Source organism: Chionomys nivalis, chromosome 4, assembly GCF_950005125.1.
Source record: "Chionomys nivalis chromosome 4, mChiNiv1.1, whole genome shotgun sequence".
In the NCBI taxonomy this organism is placed as follows: Eukaryota; Metazoa; Chordata; class Mammalia; order Rodentia; family Cricetidae; genus Chionomys; species Chionomys nivalis.
In genome coordinates, this window is record NC_080089.1 from 117,222,045 (window position 1) to 117,248,489 (window position 26,445).

General features: G+C 51.0%; 1 protein-coding gene across 3 annotated transcripts in view; it reads right to left on the reverse strand.

The window, feature by feature from the left end:
* Positions 1-26,226, reverse strand: part of Ulk4 (unc-51 like kinase 4) — a 294,534-nt gene extending 268,308 nt beyond the window's left edge. The window contains exons 1-15 of one of the 3 annotated variants that reach the window (XM_057769024.1): positions 25,924-26,226; positions 22,087-22,410; positions 18,648-18,747; positions 17,677-17,816; positions 14,952-15,114; positions 13,524-13,625; positions 12,584-12,667; positions 11,469-11,544; positions 10,039-10,131; positions 7,603-7,718; positions 7,411-7,480; positions 5,765-5,858; positions 4,574-4,678; positions 2,243-2,303; positions 13-194 (exon numbers count right to left, since the gene is read on the reverse strand). In XM_057769024.1, coding sequence (XP_057625007.1) covers positions 13-194; positions 2,243-2,303; positions 4,574-4,678; positions 5,765-5,858; positions 7,411-7,480; positions 7,603-7,718; positions 10,039-10,131; positions 11,469-11,544; positions 12,584-12,667; positions 13,524-13,625; positions 14,952-15,114; positions 17,677-17,816; positions 18,648-18,747; positions 22,087-22,224 — 1,524 coding nt within the window. In that variant the 5' untranslated portion in view covers positions 22,225-22,410; positions 25,924-26,226. Of the gene's footprint in view, positions 1-12; positions 195-2,242; positions 2,304-4,573; positions 4,679-5,764; positions 5,859-7,410; positions 7,481-7,602; positions 7,722-10,038; positions 10,132-11,468; positions 11,545-12,583; positions 12,668-13,523; positions 13,626-14,951; positions 15,115-17,676; positions 17,817-18,647; positions 18,748-19,623; positions 19,752-22,086; positions 22,411-25,923 lie in introns of those variants that run through there. The other 2 variants (XM_057769023.1, XM_057769025.1) reach the window with 2 other exon arrangements.
* Positions 26,227-26,445: the final 219 nt, after the last annotated feature.

Here is a 26,445-nt window from a genome sequence, read left to right on the forward strand (position 1 = left end):
TGAAGTGCCTACCAGTGGGGAGTGGAGCAGCCTGGTGGCCACCTCCTTGTGAGCAGCCACCACACACAGATAGCACAGGAGGTTCAGCTTGGCTCGCGCCGCCCCTGAGCTCTTCTCGCTCGAGTCGATCTGGGAGCACGCCTGCTGCAGGAAGGCGGTCCAATCCTGGTCCTTCAGGAGCAGCAACTTATCCACTGCAGAACGACGGAGGCAGAGTGTGGACATGGAAAGGGCTGGGCAGACATTGTGTGAAACCCAGAAGAACCCAGAACATCAGAGCACATGAGGACAGAACACTACACGACAGTATCGACCCAACCCCACCCCCACCCTGAGGAGACATTCCATTTGACAGCCCTTCCCCACCCAGAGAGACTTCTTAACTATGTCAGTGAACTGCCAAACTAACAATTGGGAGGTAGAGGCAGCAGATCTCTGTGAGTTCGAGGCCAGCCTGGTCTACAAGAGTTAGTTCCAGGATAGGCTCCAAAACTACAGAGAAACCCTGAGGCCATGGGTAATGATGCCAGAATCCACATAAAAAAAAACAGTGCTTGTCACTAAGCAAGTAAAGACAGGAGGCTCCCTGGGGCCCACTGGCCGGCATGTCTCAGGATGACACTGGAGGCTGTCCTTGGGCAGCCACACCGTACTTGTTTATGTGTAACCACATGCACAGGATGTTCACACACATCTACACACATTTTTAGAAGCCTAATAGAATTACTGTTAAACATAACATACTCAGGTCAGTAGGGTGGCGGGCACAACCTGGGAATCCAGTCTCTAGCTTCCCACACAAACCAAAGAAAAATTCAGGATTAGCATCTAAACACACCAATTTTGGCTGAGCTTCATCTGTAGACAGATTCATTTATAAAAATTACAAATGTGGGAGAGGCGGCTCAGAGGTTAAGAGCACTGGCTGCTTCTCCAGAGGTCCTGAGTTCAGTTCCCAGCAGCCACGTGGTGGCTCACAACCATCTAAAGTGAGTCCTGGTGCTCTCTTCTGGCCTGCAGACAGACACTGCATACATAATAAATAAATCTTTTTTAAAAATTACAAATGTTCTCTAGCTCTCAGGCGAAGGAATGAGTGCCTCCCCGGGTTTTGCTGCCCACCCTATAATTCTGCTGCATGTTTGTCCTTCAAAACAGCCCTCCATGGGGCTCGCTCTTGGTTGGCATCCATGGACCAGCCTGACCTGTACAAACTTTTAAGTTGGTTTCTTTAACTCTGTGTCTATTTTGTTCATTGTGAATCTAGTCCCAATCACAGAGGGCACAGTTCACAGCGGAGAACTGGCCTAATAAAAAGATCAACCTGGCCGGGCGGTGGTGGCGCACGCCTTTAATCCCAGCACTCAGGAAGCAGAGGCAGGCGAATCTCTGTGAGTTCGAGACCAGCCTGGTCTACAAGAGCTAGTTCCAGGACAGGCTCCAAAACCACAGAGAAACCCTGTCTCGAAAAACCAAAAAAAAAAAAAACCAAAAAAAAAAAGATCAACCTGGGTACATCTAAATTTCTGAGGTTCCCTCCAGGTAAGACATTCATGGGCTGAAGGGAAACAAACATCAGCTTTTATCCTCTACTCAGACACCATCCCTCCACTGGGTGTGGTAAGCCACGCCCCACGGGGGTCAGCCACGCCCCACAGGGGTCAGCCACGCCCCATCGGTGGTCAGCCATGCCCCCATGGCAGTCACACCACAACAGGGGTCAGCCACCATCCCCCAAGGGGTCAGCCATGCCCCATTCGGGCAGCCACGCCCCCAACAGGGGTCAGACACCATCCCCCCACTGGGTGTGGTGAGTCATGCCTCCCATAGGGGCAGCCACGCCCCCGTCAGCCACGCCCCCATAGGGACAGCAACGCTGCCCCCAAGTGTCCCCCACCCAGTCCGGCTCTCTACTGTCCTGATCCCTCTAACACAGTCTCCAGCTTGACTGCTGACGCTCACACAGCACCATGCAAGACGCACATCTCACTGGCAGAAGCCTCTCCACTCGCAGGAAAATGGGCCGAGCGCCCCAGGAGCCTCCCCACCACAAGGGGGCACTGGCCCAGAGGAAAGTCAACAGCTGGCAAAGAGACATTTGCGGCTGACTCCTGCTGTGCAGGATGCACCCAAAGCCTTGACAAGATCTTCTCACATGCACCCGCGCGCACATTCCATTTGCAAGTATGTAAAGTTCCCTTATGTCTGCTTACGAAGCACTTTGAGAGCCTGAGGACCTTACCAGAATAAGCCGGTAGGTGCAAGATTTTTGGATCAAACTTGATTGCAGGTTGTCTCATTATCTATGAAAATAACGGGGAAAACGCTGTTGAGAAGCCTTTTAACTCAACAGTTGTCTCTGCAGCTGCAGATCAACAAGGCCAAAAAGGAATGCTAGAAAACTTAACTGGCATCAAAAGGATCTGGGCCAGGTGTGGGGCACACTCAGTGCCGCCAGCCTGGGGAGGTAGAGGCAGGAGGGCTAAGATTTGCCTGGGCTGCAGAGTGAGACCCTATCTCAAAGCACTAGCAACAAAAAAGAATTCAACAGTGCCACGTGAGACTAAAAGATGTAAATACAGATGGCTTCTCTCCTTCCGGGCTCAACTGGCTAATCTGCTCTCTCTAGAAATGAAGGCATCTGAAGAGTGTCTGCTGGGACCTGTCCCGAGGAGGTGCAAAGTCATTAAACACGTGACCCTGCTGTCAGCTGAAATTCTAAATGAGAAAACAAGGCAAATGTCTGTTAAACAATAAAATCCTTAATACTTAAGAATTCAAAACAAACAGGTCAAAAATTATAGACAGATAGTTCATAGAAAGAAATTTCTTAAAAACAATAAAGAAACAAGTAGTTAGGCTGATGTAACATGAACAGGGTTAGTGGGAGGGGTGGAAATCGGACTGAGGTGGACAGGAGCAGTGGGAGCAGTGGAAGGTGGGCTGAGGTCTAGATGTGGCGTGGACAGGGTCGGGGGAGGGGTGGAAATCAGACTGAGGAGTGAACGACAGTCAGGACTTGGCTGTATTTGAGGAGGGAAGAGCCATTCCGGAAGATCTTAACACATAATAGTTTATCACACGCTTCGTTTGAGAAATGGTGTGGTGAAGAAACCCACGGCCCTGAGCCTTGCGAATTGACCAAGTCTAACTTCTGCCGTCTCAAACCCTCATGGACAGACAACACTCTTGACAAATGATAGAGTGAGAGTCCTGCTCCTGTAATTCATGTTATTCCGGTCACAAGAAATCCTCAGATACATTTTAACTCAAACCACTCCACAAACACCAGACTGTCACTCAGCAAAATGTTACAATCATGAAAACCTAAATGTCACCAGCCGTGACAGACAGGGACAAACTGTAGGAGACCAGGAGGCTCAAGTGTGACAAAGGACATCAGAGACAGCAGATTAGTAGGAGCCTGGCAACCGGAGGGCCTCAGGTGACTCAGGCCGGGCAGAGTAACAGCAAGCAAGGCCTCCTTGAACCCTGAATCTTCTCCCTGATTCTAAATCTTGTTTTTAAAATATAGCTTAAAATGTTTTAGACAAAAATAGTTTAAGGGTGAACAGTGGAGGCACACGCCTTTAATCCCAGCACTCTGGAGGCAGAGGTGGGTGGATCTCCGAGTTTGAGGTCAGCCTGGTCTACAGAGCGAGTTGCAGGACAACCAGGACTGTTACATAGAGAAACCCTGTCTGTGGGGGTGGGGGGAGTGTTAAAAACCTAATTCCTGCTTGCTGATGTTTCCCAGAAACCTTAAGGAAGGAAGTAAAGAAACTCACGTCGTGGGATCCCAGGCTGTGCTAGAACACCTTATTACCCATCAGAATCCAGTCTCTCTGGGAGAACACACATTACCCATCATGCCTAGCAGAATCTGGGCTCTCTGGCAGACTCTGAGTCATGGAAAGAGTCCATTCTGGGAGCTGGTCATATAAGACCAAGGCCGGCTGTCCACACGTTCCACATGAGAACAGGGGAAATCGCCACAAATTAACGTGGAAAGACATTTTTTTTAAAAAAGCTAGAAGAACAAAACAGAGCGGGGTGGGGGTAGAGGATGAGGGACAGGGCTGGAACCTGTCACCCTCTGCAACACACTGTGGACACGGGAGCAGGGTGCACACCAGGAGCTGGGACCCCAGGGCCACACTGTCCCTTCCAGCAATCCGGACACCACGCTAAAGACCGGACCTGTGTGGCCTGCCCGCCCTTCCCAGCCAGTGAGTCCTGCTCAGCAGCCAGTGAGCCCTGCTCAGCCACACCCTCGCGACCTGAGCATCCAGTGGGGCTCACTTTGTAAACACAGCTGGACTGAGAGCTGCGGGCTGGGGTCCGGGGGTCAGTGGCCCTCCTCAGCATGTGACAGGTATGACCAGCAGAGCGGGAGCAAGTGAAGGCAGAGCAGAGAGCCACCGCGTGTACACGGGGCACACGGGACAAGCAGACAAGGGACATGCAAGTGAAGAGACAGCAGAAGGATGCAGACTGTCGCCATGGTGAGGCGGAGAACGCTCTGACCTCCCCCCACCACCCTGCCCCCCAAGTTCGCACCCTCTCTGCATACCTTGGGGTTGTCGATAATTGGAGTGGTCACAAGATCCGAGTCCGTGTAAATCAGCTCCCTCATCTGGAACTCCAGGGCCCCCTGGCTCAGATGCCCACGGGTCACCTTGAATAAAGGCAAAAGTCACACTCTGCATTAATAATGGAGATTGACAGGCCAGACGCAGAGAAGAACGCCTGTGTCAAAGGACTTCAAGTGACATGGAGACAACATCAGCCTGGCTTTTTGTCACACAAATCCTTAACTCTGTGTGTTATTCCCATTTTACACATGAAAAAGTTGGAAATCAACTGGTCAGTCACACCAACAGTTCCCACCACTGACTGGTGAATCACACCAGCAGTTCTCACCACAGACTGGTCAGTCACACCAATGGTTCTCACCACTGACTGTCAGTTAATCAGCAGTTCTCACCACTGACTGGTGAGTCACACCAGCAGTTCTCACCACTGACCAGTCAGAACTGTACGGCAAACCTCCTGAACTGTGAGGTGAAGGAAACTTCACACTGTCTGGGGTTTGGCTTAGTTTGTTTCTTATGATTGGTTCTGCCCATCCTTTATCCACAAAACACACAGCTACTTCTGTCCTACTGAATATTCATGAAATTAAATTATAGTGACTTAAAAGTTCTGGCTGAAATTCTACCTTGCTCCTAAAGAATTAAGCACCAATATGTATATATCTTGCATTGTGTCTGTGAGGGCATGCATGCACAGGAACGTACAGGCACACACCACATGCACACACATGTGCACGCACACGTACAAACAATAATAAAGCAATTAATGACTATATGCTCTGTGATATATGATATTCACATGACGTGTCCGAAACAGGCAGACTCAGGACGACCCATGGAGCAGGAGTGGGTGAAGTGGAGGAGACAGAGGCCGACAGCAAACAGCTACGGGGCTTCTTTGTAGGATGGTAGTAAAGCTCTCAAACGGAGTGTGTTAAGGTTCACGCAACCTGTGACTCCAGGAAAAGTCTATCAAACGCCCACTCTAAATGGGAGAACTGTATTCCATGTCAATTATACCTCAAAATAAACACTGCTGAAAACAGCCCTGAAGCAACTACCAGGGACTTGGCCATGGTCAATGTCATAATCATGGCAGGGTTCACGCAGCAACTTATAATTATTTTTATGAGCTTCTGTAATGGTCCATAAATCCCAGGGCTGCTCACCTTGGACAAAGGAGAGGTCTGTGGTGAGCTGGCAGCCTCACCCTCTCCAGGACTTAACTCCACCACGGCACTTGTCCTTGGAGTGGGCCGTGAGCTGGAAAACAGGACAGCTCCCATCAGCGGGCTGTAGCCGGGATTCTCTCCCTCCCTCTCTCCTAGCGGGGCAATGGCATGAAGGTGGCAGGATTCCATACCTCTCACACGGGCACTCGGCACATAAGAAGCGGGAGGCCTAATTTGTGTTTAATGACTCTATAATTTTTGTAGCTGCTTCTTTTGACAAGCGTTATTATGTGTGGGGCCACGTGCCACTCACTCATGTGGAGGTCCCGGGCGATTCTGCACAGCTGGTTCTCTCACACAGCCGGCTGAGCACCCCACCAGCCCTCTAACTGCCCTGCAGGTAACTTTCTGTGTCGCCAGCTACTTATTTCTAGATTGCATGCACATACGGTCTTTTCTCTTTGCAATATTTGCTGCATGCTTAATGCTTCACTAGCATCTACTGATCATATTTAACAATGACGTGTTTGTGCATGTGCACACACGTGTTTCCCCTTCACGGTCAGCGTCCACTTACATAACCTCCTCACACCCCAGGGTCACATCTCCTCTACCCACTGCTTACTAAGTCACTAAGTGAGTTTCCAACAGAAAACATGCCAGAGGTTGCACACGGCTCTAAAAGAGCAGATTTAAAGTACCTAAAATATAAACAAATTTAGCGTACTTTACACTCAAATATGCACAAAACAAATAAATTTCAATATACTATTATAGCTTAAATAGAATAAAACTCCCCTGCATAAGGCTTTCTTTTCCTTTTCTGACACCGAGGATTGAGCCTCAGACTTTGTGCATCCTAAGCAAGTGCTCTACCAGCAAGACAGAGACCTGTACACCAAAAAAAATCTTAAATCTCTTGAATGCTAGTGTTTTTCATACGCTGGCTCCTAATCACATAAAGGTAAATTGGGCTATTGCTGTTGTTAATTTTTTCAATGGTTATAAATATTGCTGTGCCTCACATAATATATATTTCAAGAAAGACACGACACTCAGGCTGTGGTATCACTCACTGGGAGAGTGCTTGCTTAGCACGTGTGGTACCCAGCCTGGATGGAAGGAAGGCGATGGGACGAGAGGATAGGAGGAAAGGAAGGAGGACAGAGGAGACTCAAAGAAGGAGAAGCACAACCTGTCCTTCTCATAAAACCTTATCCACATAAAAGGGCTGAACTTCTGAAATGTTAAATTCATTTTATCAGAAGACAAAGTTCTGAGAGAAAAGATTTTAATATTTACAAATACAAAAAGATAAGCAGCTTTTTAAAATTATGAGTATATGTGCGTCTATGCACATGAGTGCAGTGCCCAGGAAGGTCAGAAGAGGGCATCTGATCCCCTGGAGCTGGAGTTACAGATGGTTGTGAGTCCTGGGAACTGAACTTGAATACCCTAGAAGAGCACTCTTAACCAGTGATTCAGCTCTCCAGCCCTCAAATAAGCAATTTTTAAATACACACAAAACCTAGACCCACTGAGCGGTGGCTCACTGTGGCAGCAAGGTGGCACAAACGGGCCCTCTGTCTCTAACAGTCTGCCCGTGGGACGGCGCGTGTCTTCTCAAGGCTGGGTTTACATACCTCAGGAGGAATATGGATTCATTCAGCTGGCCCCCTGTGGTACTCTTGGGCCTCAGCTCAGTTGCTTTGTCTGTGACAGAAGGGACGGGCGTCGCCGTGAGCAGAGCATAACACAGAGTCATGAAAAGAAACAGATGCAGAGGCTGGGGTTCCAGACGGCCACAGCCGCCAGCCGCTCGAACCAAGCCTTACCTAGCCGGAAAGACTGGCTGAGCCGATGAGCTCCCTCCTGCCCTTTCGCCTGTCCGTTCTGAGGGCTCTGCGAAAGCTCCCTGGAATCTTGTGGCCCAGAACATTCCGTGACGTTTCTACTGTTTGACAGGAGAAATCAACACAAACTCACTTCAGACTCCCCGTGGTTTTGCCAATAGCATAGAAGGGGTTAGAGCGTAACTGCACCGTGTGTGTGTGTGTGTGTGCGTGCGTGCGTGCGTGTGTGTGTGTGTGCGTGCATGTGTGTCTGATCTTACGAAGTCACAGAACTGGGCAAGCACAGAGAGCCCTTTCCAGACGTAAGGCATCTAGACCTAGAGCCCTAAAAACCCTTTCTCAGACAACTAGTTAGCAGCGGACAGACAGAGACACCAGGGCCTGGAGCACCACAAGAACCAGCACTAGGTTTCCCTTCCTGCCTCTTGGTCTGGGGTCAAAGCCAACAAGCCATGCCTAACTGTGAGAGGAGATGTTCTGTGGATGTCCCAAGGAATGAAGTGAGGGGTTGCTGAGGCCGAGGAGGGCAGAGAAACCCTCTCATTTGCTCAAGTTTCTTTTGTCCCTATTCATTCTGCTGCAGGGTGACCCGGGAACCACCACTCGGGACAGCAGTCACTACTGGCCCCTGCCTGATGGTCTGAAAGAGGAAGCCTTTGACAGACAGCAGGACTCTGGGAACACTAGGCACTCCCCTACACGCCATTTCTCCCTGCCCTTCCACCATTCCAAAGGCATCCAGCAAGACACACAAACCGTCCCACATCCCAAGGGCCAGAATATCAGGTTGGCTCCAAGTTTAAAGACCAGCTCCCCTAATCTCTCACAGCAACTGCAGGACAGGCGAGTACAACCACCTCATCCCACTTGGCATTCTTTCAGACTCAGAGATGGCAGTTCCATGAGCCCCAAGCCAGTGTCATCAAACCAAACAAAGACTGAGTGCTCAACCCAAAACCCGAGGAAGGAGGCCGGCTTCCCTCATTGCCAACACATGTGTGCTGCTGGAAGCCCTCACAAGGACAGTACAGCAGAAAAATAAACAAAACAACACACAGGCCGAAGAGGGAGAAATACCGTCCGCAACAGCGAATGGGCACACTTGGTTTCTTCCTTATTTAGAACATAGAGGAGGCCACCAATGGAGGAGTCTTAAGTCAGTCACAACCAACAGCCTTTGACAGCGTCTAAAGGGTTTGTGTGTGTGTGTGTGTGTGTGTGTTGTCCAGAATTTATACCCTAAAGTTGCAAGGTGGGGGGGGAGAATGGGACAGCACAGCAGGGGTGTTCTCGCTCCCTCTCCCCCTTCCCGCCCCATCCCTCTCCTCTCCCCCCAGCTCACACACACACACACACACACACACACACACACTTTGGAGATGAAGAAGTAAAGGACAGAAGTGTCCTGACTTGTTGACACCACCAGGCAAGGCCCGGAGCCCAGCTTGCTGACAGCACCTCAGTTTCTCTAAGTCATGCTGACCCGGAAGGTGGAACTGCAGCCCAGAGCAGAGGCAGGTGGGGAACATGTGGTTGCAGCACACTGGGTCACAGCAGAGGCCGGTGGGGTGCATGCGGTTGCAGCACACTGGGTCAGGCACTCACGATGAACAAACTCCAGCTTCTCCACACAACGTGCAAATGAGCAAGGGAGGGGGATCGGCCAGCATCAGGGAGCAAAGGGAGGTGTGGGGTGGGGTAAGGGCAGGGGGTGGGGTCAGCCCTGAGAGGCTTTATGATAACAATGACATGCCTGGGTAGGCACACTAGATGGCTGTGGCCGTGCGTGGACCACATCCTCAAAGCTTTCAATCTCCTAACTTCAGGGTCACTTGAGTGCACAGCCATGAGGGCTGGCAGGGAAGCCAAGTTCATCGCAAGCCTCTAGCCTCAGGCTGACAACTTCTGTCACTTCCTGTCCCCATCACAGGACCATAGGGGACAAAACGCTAGAGAGTCCCACACTGACTCTGCGGTTTCCACACGGCAGTAGCCTCGCTGCCTCTACCCACACTTCATGACCCCTCATGAGACGGAACAGTCATGACCACCTCACGGGACGGCACACTGTCACGACCACCTCACGGGACGGCACAGTCACGACCACCTCACGGGACGGCACAGTCATGACCACCTCACGGGACGGCACACTGTCACGACCACCTCACGGGATGGCACAGTCATGACCACCTCACGGGACGGCACACTGTCATGCTCAGAAGGCAGGCACTGGGTGCACCAAGCAAACCAGACTGTGACTGCCACATTAGACCCCTGATTAGAGAAAAAAATAGCAGAGAAAATGAACAAAATGGGAGCTAAACCATCACAACTGAGCCTGTCCTGATGAGCCCTTAATTAAAAAACGATGGTGCCATCGGCCAGAGGGCAGAATGGCACCGAGGCAGGGCACACTACCTGAAGCTGCAGTCCTCCGAGGCCAAGTCGGCGTCCTCTCTCTGCAGGGCATCCTTCCAGAAGGCGTGCTGCAGGACTCCCTCCCACGACAACCTTTAGGAAACACGGGGCACAGTTGTTAGGGGGTCCAGTCCTGATCCACAGTGTGGCCTCATATCCTCCCTCACCAATGTCACCTCTGGAGCTGCTTTATGTCACTCTTTAAATAGGAAATTAATCCACCTTAATAGTCATAGAACAAAACTGAGAATTTGGAGTTTCCAGTTCAGAACTCTTAGAATCCACCAAGCCTAATACAAAAGGTCTTGGGTTTTCCAACCACTGTAGGAAGAGACTCTACCAGCAATTTGAAATTTTAAAGTAAATCACTAATTATCAAATTACAGTTCTGCCCTCCGTTATCTTACTATATGAGCAAGCTTGTTTTAGCTGGTTGTGTGGTTGGGATGTGAGCTATTCCCCTGGAATCCGTGTGCACAGGCGTTCCCTGTTGCTGGTTGTTCAGGGATGCTGGGGAGCCTTCGGGAGGAGGGGCCTGGCTGGGAGAAAGTGGACCAAGGGGGTTGGTGGACAGGCCTAGGCATTCCATACCCTGCTCCCATTCCTTGTCCGCTCTCTGCTTCCTGGCGGGGGACACAATGTGACCAGCTGCCTCACACTCTGGCTGCTCTCCCCATGCCACCATGAAAGCCTCTGTCCCTTCCTCAACTGCGAGCCCAAATCAAGCTTTCTCCTTTACTTGCTTTTCCAGGCGTCTATCACTGTGGCAGACAGCATCTCTATGGAGCTGAATCCCACTACTGTCTTGTGTGCGCACACGCTGCTGCACGGAAGGGAGCCGAGCCCACGACTGTCCAAGTGTGCACAGTGCACAGGAGGGAGCTGAGCCCACGACTGTCCAAGTGTGCACACTGCACTGGAGGGAGCTGAGCCCACGACTGTCCACGTGTGCAATGCACCTGAGGGAGCTGAGCCCACAACTGTCCAAGTGTGCACTGGACAGGAGGGAGCTGAGCCCACGACTGTCCAAGTGTGCACACTGCACTGGAGGGAGCTGAGCCCACGACTGTCCACGTGTGCAATGCACTGGAGGAAGCTGAGCCCACGACTGTCCACGTGTGCACACTGCACAGAGCTCAGTGGAAGGACACTCCCTCCAACATCCAAAGAACACAGCGAAGAGAAAGGGGAGCCTGGGAGGATGCAGAGGAGCAGGAGGTGGAGGGAGAGAGAAGGAAGTGCAGGTTGTATTCATCTGTGATCACAGTGCAGGAGGCTGGGGAGAAACCAACCTGAGCCAGACATGGAAACCCTCATCTCAAAAAAAAAGGAAGAAAGAGGGGGGAGCAGGGAGGGACTGGGGGAAGCTCTGTTGATCCCCACATAAAGGAGAGTGGGCCTCCACTTCTCACCACACAGTGTGTCCTCACCTTTTCTGAGGATCCTTCTGCAGGAGTCCACTCAGCAGATTAACGAAATCTGAAGACGCTTTGGGGAAGGACGAGTCTGTGAACAGATGATTTTTCTGAAATGAGAAGGTGATGAGAGGGGCCCATGGACACCCACCTTATGTACTGTCCGTCAGCAGCATCTAAAGCCTTCAGACTGTTTACCAGACGGCACCAAACCCATGAACCACGAGACCGCCCGCAAGTCACAGAGGACTACAGTGCAGAGCAGACACAGATCTTTGACCTGCTGGACCTGACTCTCGGAAACACTCCTAACTCTGCTAGCTTTCCCTGTGCTCCCTGAGACTCTGATCCTGGAAACCCCTCCTTTCTCTGGAAAATTTTCAGCAGGGAAGTAGCGATAATGAGCACTGTAACATGACACAGCTATCCCCATTCTGAGGACCTCATGGGTGGGCACACACTGTGGCTGGGCACTCTTTCGTCGGCCATCAATACACACGGAATACGGGCACTGTAGCCACAGTCTGAGGATAAGTTCTGTGCCATGAGCCTCCAGCTGTTTAGAAGAACTTGTACTCACCAATAGGAGAACTGAGAAGTGCCCCATTTTTTTTTTCCTACTGAGAAGCAACCCTAAAATAATCACACAGGGCAGGAACATGCACATGTATGCATGCACACACACACACATACTCACACATGCACAGACACCTTTAAATCTTTACACAAACTTCTTGTGTTAATTTGTGTTTTTAAATGAGGGAAGCTGTTAGTACGGCTTGGTTTCCCTTTCAGTATCGAAAACAGAGAAGGAAGCTGGGCAGTGGTGGCGCAGGCCTTTAATCCCAACACTCAGGAGGCACAGGCAGGCGGATCTCTGTGAGTTCGAGGCCAGCCTGGTCTACAAGAGCTAGCTCCAAGACAGTCTCCAAAGCTACAGAGAAACCCTGGCTCAGAAAGAAAGAAAGAAAAACAAATGAAAACAGAAGGAAAACTGTGCTGATCTGAAGCAGCTGTCACATATAGCTTTGATGGCTGCGATTGGTGGACACAGCCTGGGAGAAGGTAGGCTTCCGGTCAGGAGAAGGTGGGCTTCTGGTCAGGGAAGATGGTTAGCCGTGCTCACCTACCCTTTGGGACCGGCGGCAACGGGTCTTCATACAGAATCTTCTCAAATAATTCTGACATGGTTTCTGAGAAGAACGGGGGTTTGCCTGAAATCAAAAGAACTTGCAGAATCATTTTGCCATTCACAGTAATCCTGACCTTAACTACAGGAACTCAACGGGGAATTTACACCATCATAAATCCAAGATTTACATGATTTGTGGGGAAAGGCAATCCCTGGCTAGTACACCAGGTTATGTACTTCATCCTTCTCAAATGCAAAATTAACTTCCCAAGTCAATGTTCAAGTTCCCACAGGGTTAGCACTATGACCGAGGGTCTTGCCAACCCCAAAACAGCAGAATCACAGGGTTAGCACTGTGCTCGAGGGTCGTGCAACCCCCCAACACAGCGGAATCGCAGGGTTAGCACTGTGCTTGAGGGTCGAGCAAACCCCCAACACAGCGGAATCACAGGGTTAGCACTATGACCGAGGGTCATGCCAACCCCCAACACGCAGAATCGCAGGGTTAGCACTGTGCTTGAGGGTCGTGCAAACCCGCAACACAGCGGAATCACAGGGTTAGCACCGTGACCGAGGGTCATGCCAACCCCCAACACGCAGAATCACAGGGTTAGCACTGTGCTCGAGGGTCGTGCAAACCCCCAACACAGCGGAATCACCAACTCACAAGCCACAGTCAGACTTTCTACTGCATTTCTCCTGTGGTCAGGCACACTTCAACACTGCAGATAACCATGAAGAATAACTCCATGTCAGGCTGCTCAAGAGTCTCCCTGAGTCTAATGTCAAGCAATTATGTTGAAATTGTTTACACAAACATTGTCTAAAGCCAGTTTTGTGATACCTGCTAGGTCAGACCCTTACGAACAACACATTAAACTCATACTTTCTTCTTGTTTTTGGCATAGTTTTGATTTTATAATGAACCAAACACAAACCTGAGAACATTTCATAAAGCAAACAGCCCAAAGACCAGAGGTCACTGGTGACAGAAAAGTCGGTTCCCTTTATGATTTCTGGTGCTGCATATATTGGAGAGCCTGAAAACCAAAGACGAGAAAGAAGGGCTCAGTTAGCCATCCACATTACTTCCAGCACAGAGAGCCACTGAGATGGAAAGACGCACCATTAGGGTAGAACTGCTGAGAGCCGGTGAGATGACCTGAGTTCAGTCCCCCACACCTACACAACAGAAGAGAACAGACTCCTTCAAGGTGCCCTCTGACCTCCATTTACTGTGGCACAGACATGTCCACATATCCACCTGTGTGTGTGTGTGTGTGTGTGTGGTGTCTGGTGTGTGTGTGGTGTGTTTGTATGTCTGTGTGGTGTGTGTGTGTGTGTGGTGTGTGTGTATGTCTGTGTGACTATGTGTGTGTATGGTGTGTGTGTGCCTGTGTCTTGTATGTCTGTATGTGTATGTGTATGTGTGTGTCTGTGTGTGCTGTGTGGTGTATGTGTGTCTGTGTATATCTGTGTGTATGTTTGTGTTTCTATGTGGTGTGTATGTATATTTGGTATGTGTGTGTATCTGTGTGTGTGTGGTGTGTGATGTATATGTGTGTGATATGTGTGTCTATGTGTGTGGTGTGTGTGAGTGTCTGTGTGTTTGTGGTGTGTGTGTCTGTGTATCTGTGTGTGTGTTTATACGTGGTGTGTGTGTGTATGTGGTATGTGTGTGTGTGGTATATATGCAGGTTCATGTGCATTGAATGCAAGCAGAAGCGAGACGTTGACTTGGCATTTGGTGACCTCCTCAGTCACTTTTCTCATTTTTGAGGGAGGGTCCCTCACTGAACCTGGAAGTTACTGGTTTGATCAGACTGTCTGCTCAGCCAGTCCCAGGATCCTCCTGTCTCCACTCCCCTGGACTGGGATTACAGATGTGTGCAGCCACACCTGGCTCTTTTCACATGGATTTTCGGGGACTAAACTCAGGTCCTCCTGATTATCCAGCAAGCACTTTGCTCCTGAGCCACCCCAGCCACAAGCACAGTCACCCTGATGTCGCCGGCACCACCTCACCGTAAAACCTTCCTGCCCCGGGAGATCTGCCTGGACTGCAAAGATCAGCCGTCGACAGGGCTGAGCCTACTGGAGAAGTCACTGGGGTGTGCCAGGCACATTCTGAGAGCTGACTGACCCGGCCCTTCTCTGGCGGGTGTGACAAGATGTCCACATTGTCCAAGACCTCACTACTGACACTGTCAGAGCCGCAGGGACACCAAGCCAAGGATGAAGCCACTGTCTGTCTAGAATTCCCTGCTGTGTTTCTCAACACATGTGTGAGTGGTGAAGTGGAAAGCCCACACTGTCTCCTGAGCACGTGGCTGAGGTTACGACACCTGTGTGCCCGACCCCCTCACCTCTGACTCGGTTTCTCGTGCTTTTCCTCAGTGTGTTTTCCACACTGTCACCGCCTCCTTCTTCTGCCGCCACCAAGGCAAAGAACTCCTCCAGACTCTCTCCTTCCACCTTTGCCAGGCAGAAATTGCTGAACTTGAGTGTTCCAGGCCCTTCCAAGAGTATCTATGAAGGGGGGAAAACATCAGGGTCTTCAGAGACAGCTTTTGAGGGACCACTCCTGACAGCGCCCAGGGCATTGCAGCCTTCTTGCCTTGTCGTGGCTCAGAAAAATGCTGACATGCTATGCTTTTAAAATGATCCTGAGAGTTGGGGCTTAAATAAAACTGAGGCACTGCCCCCCAAGAAAACCTAGTCAAGATGGCATTCTAGTAACAGCAGAATCAAAGCTGACACTGTCCACTTGCAGACACCAGAGAGCCACCAGGGAGCCTTGGGCTGTGGAAAAGTTAAGAACAGCAGGTGGCTTTATGCAGATAAAAGATAAAGATGGCCAGTACTCTGTGCCCTCCTGCTCTAGGCCCACAAAGTCAGACAGCTGTGAATCAGAGTAACTGGGAGGGGTTTTCTGCTGTGCACAGGTGAGGTAAGGCAACCACACCATTTGATGTGCAAGCCTGGTGCATTGTGGGATGTGGGTATTGGACAGGGCTCAAGGCCAATCCCCAAGAACACACAAAGTGAGTGAGGGTCTGGAGACGCACCTGCCTGTGTCATTTGCTCAAGAAAGGACATGTAGCGTGGGGTTTTAAGCTGAGGGACCACAGCTAGTGCGGGCCTACAGACTTGGGCTCAGGTCACCTCCTACCCAGTGCCTGACCCTAGGGGTACGGCAGCCCCTGGAATTCTGTTTCTCATGCACAAGCAGAGAAGGCAGGGCTCTGCTTTTTCAGCTCTGGGGGACTCATGGAAGTCTCGCAGATAAAGAGCTGGAACTGACTCAAGTTGGTCACCGCCCTGTGTGATCAGAAGTTGGCTGAGGATTGTTGAACCAGCCCAGGAAGCTGCATCATTTCCAGCTGCATCATTGAAAATGCTGCTGGACAACAGTAATGGGGCTGCTGATCCTCTGTTGAGAGCGGTTCAAGGTCGGCCCTAAGTCCCGGACACTAAAGCTCCTAACGATGTCAGGTGGCCCACCACAGTGGCCTCTAAGTTCACCATCAGCGTCCCCTGAAGACCTGTTCAGACACAGACTGCCATCAGCATGTCCTAACTCCACAGCTCCAAAGTTGTTCAAAACAGCAGTCACTGGTAACACACAGGCTAAGGGTGGGCCAGTGTTTCAATAAAATTTTATTGGCATAAACAGGAACCCTGCCCAATTCTATCCAAGTAAGTCCTGGTTTTCTAGAGTAGTTCACACGACAGACCCTCCTGTGAAGTTCTGCAGTAAACACCACAGAGCTCTGAATAAACCACAGCCTCGGCCCAAAGCCCACAACCCGCACCTGCTTGCACACAGTGGTGAACAAAGATGTTTTTTAAAGTAAGTAAAAACTGTGTGAGTTTTTGGAGGGTGGTGGGGTTGTTTTAGGCTGTTTTGTTTGTTTGTTTGTTTGTTTTGAGACAGGGTCTCAATCTATTGCCCAGGCTGTTCTGGAACTCACCACACACATCAGGTTAGCCTTGAACTTATGACAATTCTCCTGCCTTGACCCTCAAGTGCTAGGCCAGCAGGCGTGAGCCATCACGTTCCACTCTGAGTGGTATTCTTTGATGTTGTTGTTTCACTTTGTTTTGTTTTGTGTTTTGAGAGAGGGTTTCTCTGTGTAGTCCTGGCTGTTGTGGAACTCACTCTGTAGACCAGGCTGGTCTCGAACTCACAGAGATCTGCCTGCCTCTGCCTCCCGAGTGCTGGGATTAAAGGTGTGCACCACCACAAGAAGACAGGTGGTATTTCTTACTATGTGGATGTTCTATAAAATTCAAACTTCAAAGTCTATGAATGACACCCACACATTTGCATATTGCCCTGGCTGCTTCCTGCACTGCAATGACAGCTGAGTGGCGGCAGACCTGGGGTAGGTTTGTGAATATTTCAAGCAAGAACTAGTATGTGCTTTGCAAGATCTCCTTGTTAAAAAGAAGACTTTTCCTTTCAGTCTCTGCTGTTTTGGTCCCCACCCTTCCCTTTTAGTTTCTTCTTCATACACAAATGGCTGACAAAGCAAAGCCACAAGCCGGACAGTCAGCTTTCACTTTGCTACACAAGGGACAAGAAACACTCAGGCCAGTGATGTGTGCAGTCCCTAAGCGTGAGGCTTACGCAACAGTGCTGGGTGCCCCTGACTTAACATGTTGCAGACATCACAGAGAGGAAAGCCACAGAGTGAGGAGGAGACCTGGGCAAGGTCACACATGGCTTCCAGAGTCAGCTGAGCAGTCTCACTGCTCTCGAGGACAAACACAGAGGCATCTGCTCGTGGAAAACAAAGCCCTATCCATGCAGTCAGGAATAGTGCACAGTCAAGAGGCCACTGTCAAACCGAGGGTGTGGCCAGAACTGGCGTAAGCGGGATTTAAGGGCTAGGAGATACTGGGCCCGTTATTCATAACACACAAAGCGAGAAGTGAAAAATCAGAGACCTCTGCAGCAAAGGAGGACTCTGTCCCCAAAGCTACGTAAACAGGCAATATACCTAGATTCCATAGGTTTCCTTCATTTTATTGAGAAGGCCTTGGAACTGAGGCAGGAGGCATCAGGAAGTCAAACTCAGAAGTTACCTTCCCAGGAGTAAGGTCACAAAAGAGGATGCCAAGCCTGTGGAGATGGTGCAGCCCCATGATCAGGTCCACACCAAACTCTCTCACGACATCTTCTGGGAGGTTCTCATCCTGAGCAATCACAGTTTCTAAAGAACCACCTATGGGAAATGAGCTCGGATCAGTCACACCGGCCATCCGTCACGACCATCCTCCGCCATGGCCACCCTCCATCATGGCCACCCTCAACCCTCCGTCACGGCCACCCTCAGCCACATGTCATCCGCCATGGCCGCCCTCTGTCATGGCCGCCCTCCGCCATGGCCGCCCTCCGCCATGGCCGCCCTCAGCCATGGCCGCCCTCTGTCATGGCCGCCCTCCGCCATGGCCGCCCTTCGCCATGGCCGCCCTCCGTCATGGCCGCCCTCAGCCACATGTCATCCGCCATGGCCGCCCTCTGTCATGGCCACCCTCAGCCACATGTCATCTGCCGTGGCCGCCCTCTGCCATGGTTGCCCTCCATCATGGCCGCCCTCCGCCATGGCCGCCCTCTGCCATGGCCGCCCTCCGCCATGGCCGCCCTCCGTCATGGCCGCCCTCAGCCACATGTCATCTGCCGTGGCCGCCCTCCGCCATGGTTGCCCTCCGCCATGGCCGCCCTCCGTCATGGCCGCCCTCCATCATGGCCGCCCTCCGCCATGGCCGCCCTCCATCATGGCCACCCTCAACCCTCCGTCACGGCCACCCTCAGCCACATGTCATCCGCCATGGCCGCCCTCTGTCATGGCCGCCCTCCGCCATGGCCGCCCTTCGCCATGGCCGCCCTCCGTCATGGCCGCCCTCCGTCATGGCCGCCCTCCGTCATGGCCGCCCTCCGTCATGGCCGCCCTCAGCCACATGTCATCTGCCGTGGCCGCCCTCTGCCATGGTTGCCCTCCATCATGGCCGCCCTCCGCCATGGCCGCCCTCAGCCAGCATTCTTACGCACCCACCTGTGCACAGCTCCACCACCATCCAGAGATGATTGCTGGTCTCGTACCATTCATGGAAAGTCACAATGTTCTTGTGTTTGATTTCGTGGGTGAGACGGACCTATAGAAACACACAGCGTTCACTCGGCATCTAAGTGGAAAAGCAGACCAAGAGTGGGGTTTATCTGCAGCCATCAGAGGTGCTGCCTCTCAAGGGCGTCCACAGGGACAGGCTAATGACCTGCCACCTTAGGAATCATCACAAGCGTGCCAGTGGAAACTGCAAAGAACCTATTTACAGTAAGTGGGTAAAAGTAACAGCAAAATAGCCATGGCTGCAGGAGGGGCCAGTGTTCCGTGATGCTGTAATGGCGTTAAGTCCCAATACGTCCAGTGGAGTTTGAAAACATCATCATCTGAAGACAAACTTAGCGTGTTTACCTCACCCACAAACCGGGCTCAGCCCCACCTGCCTCAGCTGTCTGCGCTCCCCACCTGTCTACACAGCCTATCCCTCCAGTGCAGCTTTGAGTCGCTGCCACAGGCTCCTGGTGGCCGACCTGACATCCACTTCACCTATGTTCATAGTAGGAGAAGCCGTGGATGGTCCAAGGCAACCCAGCTGGAAACATTTCTTCCTTGCCTCCTATAGACAGCAGCAATATGTTACTAAAAATCACTGGCCCAGGCGGGCTGTGGTAGCTCACACCTTTATTCCCAGCACTCAGGAGGGAGAAGCAGGTGGAGCTCTGTGAGTTCAAGGCAAGCCTAGACTACAGAGCAAGTCCCAGGACAGTCAGGGCTGTTAATCACTGGCTGAGATTTCCTAGGAAACTTCCAGAGGATTTTATTCAAGATGCCAATCCCAAGCAGACCCCTCCCCCATCCCTAGCAAACTGCCAGGGCAGGCGATGCTGAAGGACCACGTTATTTCAAGTTTCCACCCTAGCCTCAGATGCTCACCCAGACACCACCCCTCCCTCTGGTCCTTCCTTACACAGCAGGCTGCACGAGCAGGAGCTACCTTCTCCTCCCATCTTGAACACCCCAGCTCCAAAGCTGGTCTCCACTGAAGCCTTGCCTTGAAGGTCATTCGTCAGTCACCTCTCCACCCCAAGCCTTTACGCCATCAGCTGCACAGCTGAGTTCTCTCTTCGCCCTGCATCTATTTCCCTGACACCCCAGGCCCAGCTGTCACAGTCATCGGTTCTAGAAAGCTGCCTCCACCTCCACTAGGCAGGCACTGCGGTGCCTCGGCTGTACCAATGTGCAAAGTGAATCTTCTCCCAGCAAGTCAGTTAACAGAAGCAGGGCGGAGCCTAGAATACAGTTCCAGAAAACCCAGGGGCTGTAGTCGGTGGCCTCAGAAAGCGGGGAGAAGCCACTCAGAGTGTGGTTAGCCTGCCGCCTCTCCACGCTCCTCACGCTGGGTGCTGTCTTCTGCTCTCCCCTGCTGGGTCTGCATCCATCCGCCTCTCCACGCTCCTCACACTGGGTGCTGTCTGTTCTCCCCTGCTGGGTCTGCATCCATCCCTTTATATGCTCTTCACGTTGTCATGAGGAACCCAGACCCCCTCCACCTTCCCTCACTCTGACCTAGCATCAATAAGTACAGTGATGTTTAGTTTTACATCTCTGTTCCAAATTTTCTTCTAGACTAGACTAAAACCCCCAAAGTCTTCCTTACAACCCAATGTATAGACAATGGGCTCCCAGAAATCGATGTCAGCCCTGCCCTTCTCTTGGGCATTGTTCCCTGGAGGAAGGTCATTTGTCAATAAACAAACTGCCTTGGCCCATTTGATAGGCCATCCCTTAGGTGGGTGGAGTAGACAGAATAGAATGCTGGGAGGAAGAGGAAGTGAGCTAAGATGCAGGACAGCTCCTCTGAGAGACAGCCGCCATGCTCTCCTCTCAGAGGCAGACACGATGAAGCTCTGACCCAGGATGGATGTAGGCTAGAATCTTCCCAGTAAGCGCACCTTGGGGTGCTACACACATGAACAGAAATGAGCCAAGCAGTGTTTAAATGAATAGAGTTTGTGTGTTTTTATTTTGGGGCATAAGCTAGCCAGGCGACTGTGAGCTGGGGCAGCAGGAACGCAGCCTGCAGCTCCACACTACAGTTCCCCTCTCAGTAACCAGCTTCTGGCCAAATGCCCAACAAAACCATTGCTTCTTTTCCAATTCTTATGTCCTATTAATATCCAAAACATTAGCTCTGCTTCACAAAGGGACCCAGGCTCTCTGTTTACACAACACTAAAACCCACAAGATAATCTGGACTGTCAGGAGGGAGTGTCTGCAGGCAGGGGGGAAAGGGCCTGGGAGGCTGTGCACAGGCTTCTAGAATACTGACTGCCTTCGTTACCTGAGTGGACACTACCGAGCAAAAACCTACACGGACAAAACCAAGAGCCATGGGCTGTGAACTGCCTGTTCTGTCACCACGGGCAGAGAACCAGGAGCTAAGAGTGTAATCTGTGCTCTGTTACACAGCCAGCAATCTGGGAAGCCGGAGCGGGTATTACCAAGCCCTTTCTTGTCCTTCTAGTCAGGTGGTCTCACCTCCTGGCATCTTCCCCCCACACCCTGTGTGTGCAGCAGAAGACAAACTGCACAGCCAGCAGATCTGTGTTTTCTCAGTCTCCATTTTGGATGGTGTCCAGGTTTATAGTTAACGCAGAACAACCGGTAGGCAGAGTGAGCAGATTCCTTCCCCCAGAATGAAGTCTAACTGTGTTCCTATAATGGGGAATACACACTGGGCCAGCAAAAGGGCTCATTGGGCAAAGGTGCTTGCCACCAAACCTGAAGACAGGAGTTCAATTCCTGGACCCACAACCCAAAAGTTGGTCTCTGACCTTGGCAGGAATGCTGTCTACGAAAGGGGGTTGCATGCTGGAGTGTGTGTATGGAGGACAGAGGAGTTAGTCATTTCCTTCCACCTCGGAGGTCCCAGGGACGGAGCTCAGGTTCATCAAGCTTGGTGGCAGGCACTTCTCCACCTACCCATCTTGCCAGCCCTCAGATACCAACTCTTAAAATAAATGTCTATTATAGATCTCTTTACACCAGAACCAAAAGAGCTGGCAACAGCCTACGCACACTCATTACTCAAGACTAATGGCACCAGACAGAGAGATGGGGCCCTCATTCCAGGATGAAAACACTGGATGTGGATACAGCATGCCTAGTAGCTTCTGCCATCTATCTATCCATCTACCTACCTACCTACCCATCCATCCATCCACCTACCTACCTGAGTTCTAGGGACGGGATCCAGGGCCTCACACATGGTAGGCAAGCATCCTACACCATCCCTTATTATTTGAGACTACACAACCCAGTCTGGCTTGAACTCTCAACCCTCTTTGCCGCCTCCAGACTATTGGGAATGCAAGCTCACATCACCTGGCATTCTGGTTCCCCCAGGCAGGTGGACACACTCAGGACCTACCCAGTTGGTTATTTCTGGCCGTTTGCACTTTTCAGTACAAAGAATGGCCACGAAATTGATTGTCCCCTTCCGACGTCCCTTATACACAACGGTCTTGCTTCCTCTGCCAATCTCCTCATACAGGATGAAGTTTTCCATGTCTGGGTAGGTTTCTCAGCTATGGCAACACAGCATCTCTAGCTCCTGGAAGGTTAACAGAAGTGATGGTGACAAACACAAGCACCAGAGTCGGCCAAGGAACACGGAAATGTTGTCACCGATTCAGATGCCACCGCCAGTGAAGGAGGAGAGTCGCTGTGTTTGGGTTGTCTATCTGTTTTGTTCCTAAAAAAGAAAAAAGAAAAAGAAAACAACCCAAAATGTATTTATTTTTGTTTTATGTGTAGGGCGTTTGCCTGCATTTGTGTGTATGTCACATGTGTGCTTGGTGTCCTATGAGGTCCAAGGGGGGCATCAGATCCCCTGTAACTGAAGTTACAGAAGATTGGGAACCACTTTGTTAGCTCTTGGAATCACACCCAGGTCCTCTGGAAGAGCAGTCAGTGTTCTCAACCACTAAGCCAGATCTTCAGTTTCTCCCTGACCCCTTTTTATCTTCCAGACAGGGTCTCCTATGCAGCCCTGTGTCTCAGGGTTGCTATTGCTATGGGGAAACACCATTGCTGCAGAGTATCTGTTTAACTGTGCAAAGACATGCTGCTGTTTCACCTTGCCTGCCTAAGGCACCTGATTGATCTAATACAAAGCTGAATGGCCAATAGCCAGGGAGGAAGTACAGATGGGACTTCCAGGAAGGGAAAGTAAGCAGGAGGAGGAATTTAGGCTGGGGAAACTTTAGAGTCTGGGGAATGCCTACAATCGCCTGTTCAGGGACACCTACAATCGCCTGTCTAGAGCCTGATCTTATGGACGCATTTTCTCAATAAAGTTTCCTTCGTCGCCCGTGACTCTAGTCAGTGTTAAGTTGACATAAAACTAGCCAGCACATGTATGGATCCTTATTTTTCATCCTGTACAAGGTCAACTCTAAAACAGATCAAATACATTACTATATGAGCTGAAGCAGCAGCCGCTGGCAAAGTACAGGGAGAACCTTCTACGGGACAAGCAGAGGGAAGGACGTCTGGAAAGAACTCAAGCTCAGGGTAGAACCATGTGAACTAACAAATGATATCAGCTGAAAACCTTCCTCACAAAAAGAATCCCCTCAGAGTGAAGGCAGCTTACCAGAACGCCCTTTGCTATCAACACATATCACATGAGATCAACAGAGAGTTCACAGAAGAAGAAAGACAGGTGGCTGATAGATAGACGGAAAGTGTTCAGCACCATCAGCCATCAGGGAAATGCAAATTCAAACAGCATTGAGATTCATCCCAGTCTGAAAAGCTGCCACCAGGGGACACGGTGAGGGAGGAGATTGCAAAGAGGGAGTCTTGAGCAGAGAATGTCGGGCAAGAAAAAAGCGTTCTGGTTTCGGGGGGTGCACACCTTTAACCCCAGCACTTAAGAGGCAGAGGCAGGTGGATCTCTTCATTCCAGGCCAGCCTGGTCTACAAAGCGAATTCCAGGACAGCCAGGGCTACACAGAGAAATCCTGTCTTGAAAGACAAAACAGAAGGAGAAGGGGAGGAAGGAGAGGAGGGGGAAGAAGAAGAGAGAAGGGAGAAAGGAAAGAGGAGGAGGGGGAGGATGAGAGGAAGAAGAGAAACAGAGAAGTTGTTAGTTAGTTAGTTAGTTAGCTAGTTAGTTAGCTAGTTAGTTAGTTCTGGTCTATGAAGTGCTGGGCAAAGAGTCACTGACAGGCAGACAAGGGTCAAGCTCTTGTTTTTCACAGTAAACCACTGTGGTCAAAGGACATCATTATGGAGGATTCTCAAAAAACAGGCAGACCCACCTATGGAACAGCCATTTTACTCCTATGTGAACATATACACATGCACATGCAAGCACACATACATGCATGCACACTTGCACACACTAAGGAGGCTCAGGATGTACACACAGGGTACTCTGCATCTCTGTTTACCGCAGCCCTGCTCTCAATAACCAAAATGTAGAATCAACCTAGACGCCCATGGATGGATGAATGGATGAAGAAAATGTGTTCTACTTAGCAGTAAGGAAGAATGAAATGACATCATCCTCAGAAAGATAATTGTAGCCGGGCGGTGGTGGCGCACGCCTTTAATCCCAGCACTTGGGAGGCAGAGGCAGGCGGATCTCTGTGAGTTCGAGACCAGCCTGGTCTACAGAGCTAGTTCCAGGACAGGCTCCAAAACCACAGAGAAACCCTGTCTTGAAAAGCCAAAAAAAAAAAAAGAAAAGAAAAAGATAATTGTATTCGCAGAGCCAGGGAGACCAACACCTGCATGTTTTCTCTCTTGGGTGGACTCTAGCTGTGAACATATACAGCCTTGTATATAACCTATATTTAAACAAATACTATGTATAGGATACAGGAGTAGATGGGCACGATAGGGAAGAAAGAGTGGCCGAAGGCAAGGAGAGGTGGGGGCAAAGGGTAGTGAGAGGCAGGAAAGACACGATAACTCATGCTTTCTCTCATATGCCAAATTTCAACGTAAATGCTGTGAAGGCACAAGGGGCCCCGTGAGGAGGAGGAAGAGGAGGAAGAGGATAAGCAGGAGAGGATAGTGAGGGGCAAATGTAGGCAAAACACAATGATATATGAACAGGAAATGTCATGATGAAGCCCATCACACTGCACTATCGCTTAAAATAGAATTAAAAAAAATACCACAGGGGGCTGAGAAGATGGCTCAACTGGTAAGTGCTTATTGTGCAAGTTTGGGGGCTTAAGTTCAAATCCTCACACACGCGCATAGAAACCCAGAGTGAATGCCGGAGCGAGTAATCTCAGCGATGTTTGGGCAGAGACAGAAGGACCTGAGAGCTTACTGGCAGGCTAGTCCAGTCTCAACAGCCAGATTCTGGTTAGGGAGAGACCTATCTCAAGGCTAAAGGGCAGACAGAGACGGAAGAAGACACCTGACACCCTGTTCTGCCTGCACACACGGGAGTATGCACCAGTATACTCACATGCATGCACCACACGTGTGAACATGCACGCGAATGCACACAAGTAGCCATGTCAAAACCGTATCAGTGGACTGGAGGCAGGGCTCATCTGCTAAGGGTACATACTGCTCCTGCAGATGACCTGAGTTCTGTGCCCAGTTCCCACATTGGGTGGCTCACAACTGCCTGGAACTCCAGTTCCGGGGATCCAATACCATTTTCTGGCTTCCACAAACACTCAACATACACATGTGCACATGCATGCATACATACATGATAGATAGATGGACCTGACAAGCCTCTGAGTTTGGAGCTCTTTAACTTTATTCTGCTGACCCAACCGACCCTTCCTGAGACTAAAAGCTGCAGGCAGGGCAGGCAAAGCTCAGCAGGTGCCCCTCCTTACATCATTTGAGACTGATCGTGTGGGCTGGAATCCCCTTTCTCCCACCATCTGCCCCACAGGCCACAGCAAGCCTGAAGCATGGAGTGAGCATTTTCCAAACGCAACCACGCACATCAGGCTGGGAGCTCAGGATCACCACCACCAGAGTACACCATGGACATCAACCAAGCTGGAGGCTCACGACCATCACAACCAACCAGCGTTGATCCCGGGCCATGAAGACGCACTGGGCTGAAGGAGGCGGCGACCGAACGTCCCACCTCAGGAACAGGAAAGCACGAGCGCCCCTGCTCCCCCTATCCCTGACGAGAAGGAAGTGGTCAAGCGTCTGCCGAGGATGAGGAGGATCAAGGGTATAACGAGGGATGGAGCCTCTGCTACCCACCCACCTGTGAGATGGTGGGGACCCGCGTCCCACGCCCTCTGCCTCTCCACAATGCGGCCACAGCCTGGACAGGGGGAACAGAGGCACCCAGCGACCTGACCAGCTTCCCTGGACGCGTGGATGCGGCCTCTGCGTCACCATAGCAACCTGCGAGACGCGGGAAAAGGAGCGGAGCCTTGACTGGCTGATCGCTACCTACGCAGGACACGGAAGTGAGCGGCTTTGCGCGCCCATCCCGCTACACTAAGGACCTCAGGTCCCTTATGGAATCATCTCGCTAGCCTGAAGGGAGATGGGCAGTTGTAAAGAGACGAGACTCGTGAGCAGTTCTCAGATCTGAGCGCCGAGCATCCCTCTGTGTTTGTACACCACCATCCCATCTCCATGACAACACGCAGACGACCGGAAGAGACCGGAAGTGGCATAGAGCTTCCGGTTCTATGGGCTGGGGCCGGAAGTAAGCATTCTCGGACACACCTTACCCCAATCCTAAAGCCAGAGTATCCTATCTAGAAAGATCGCTGGG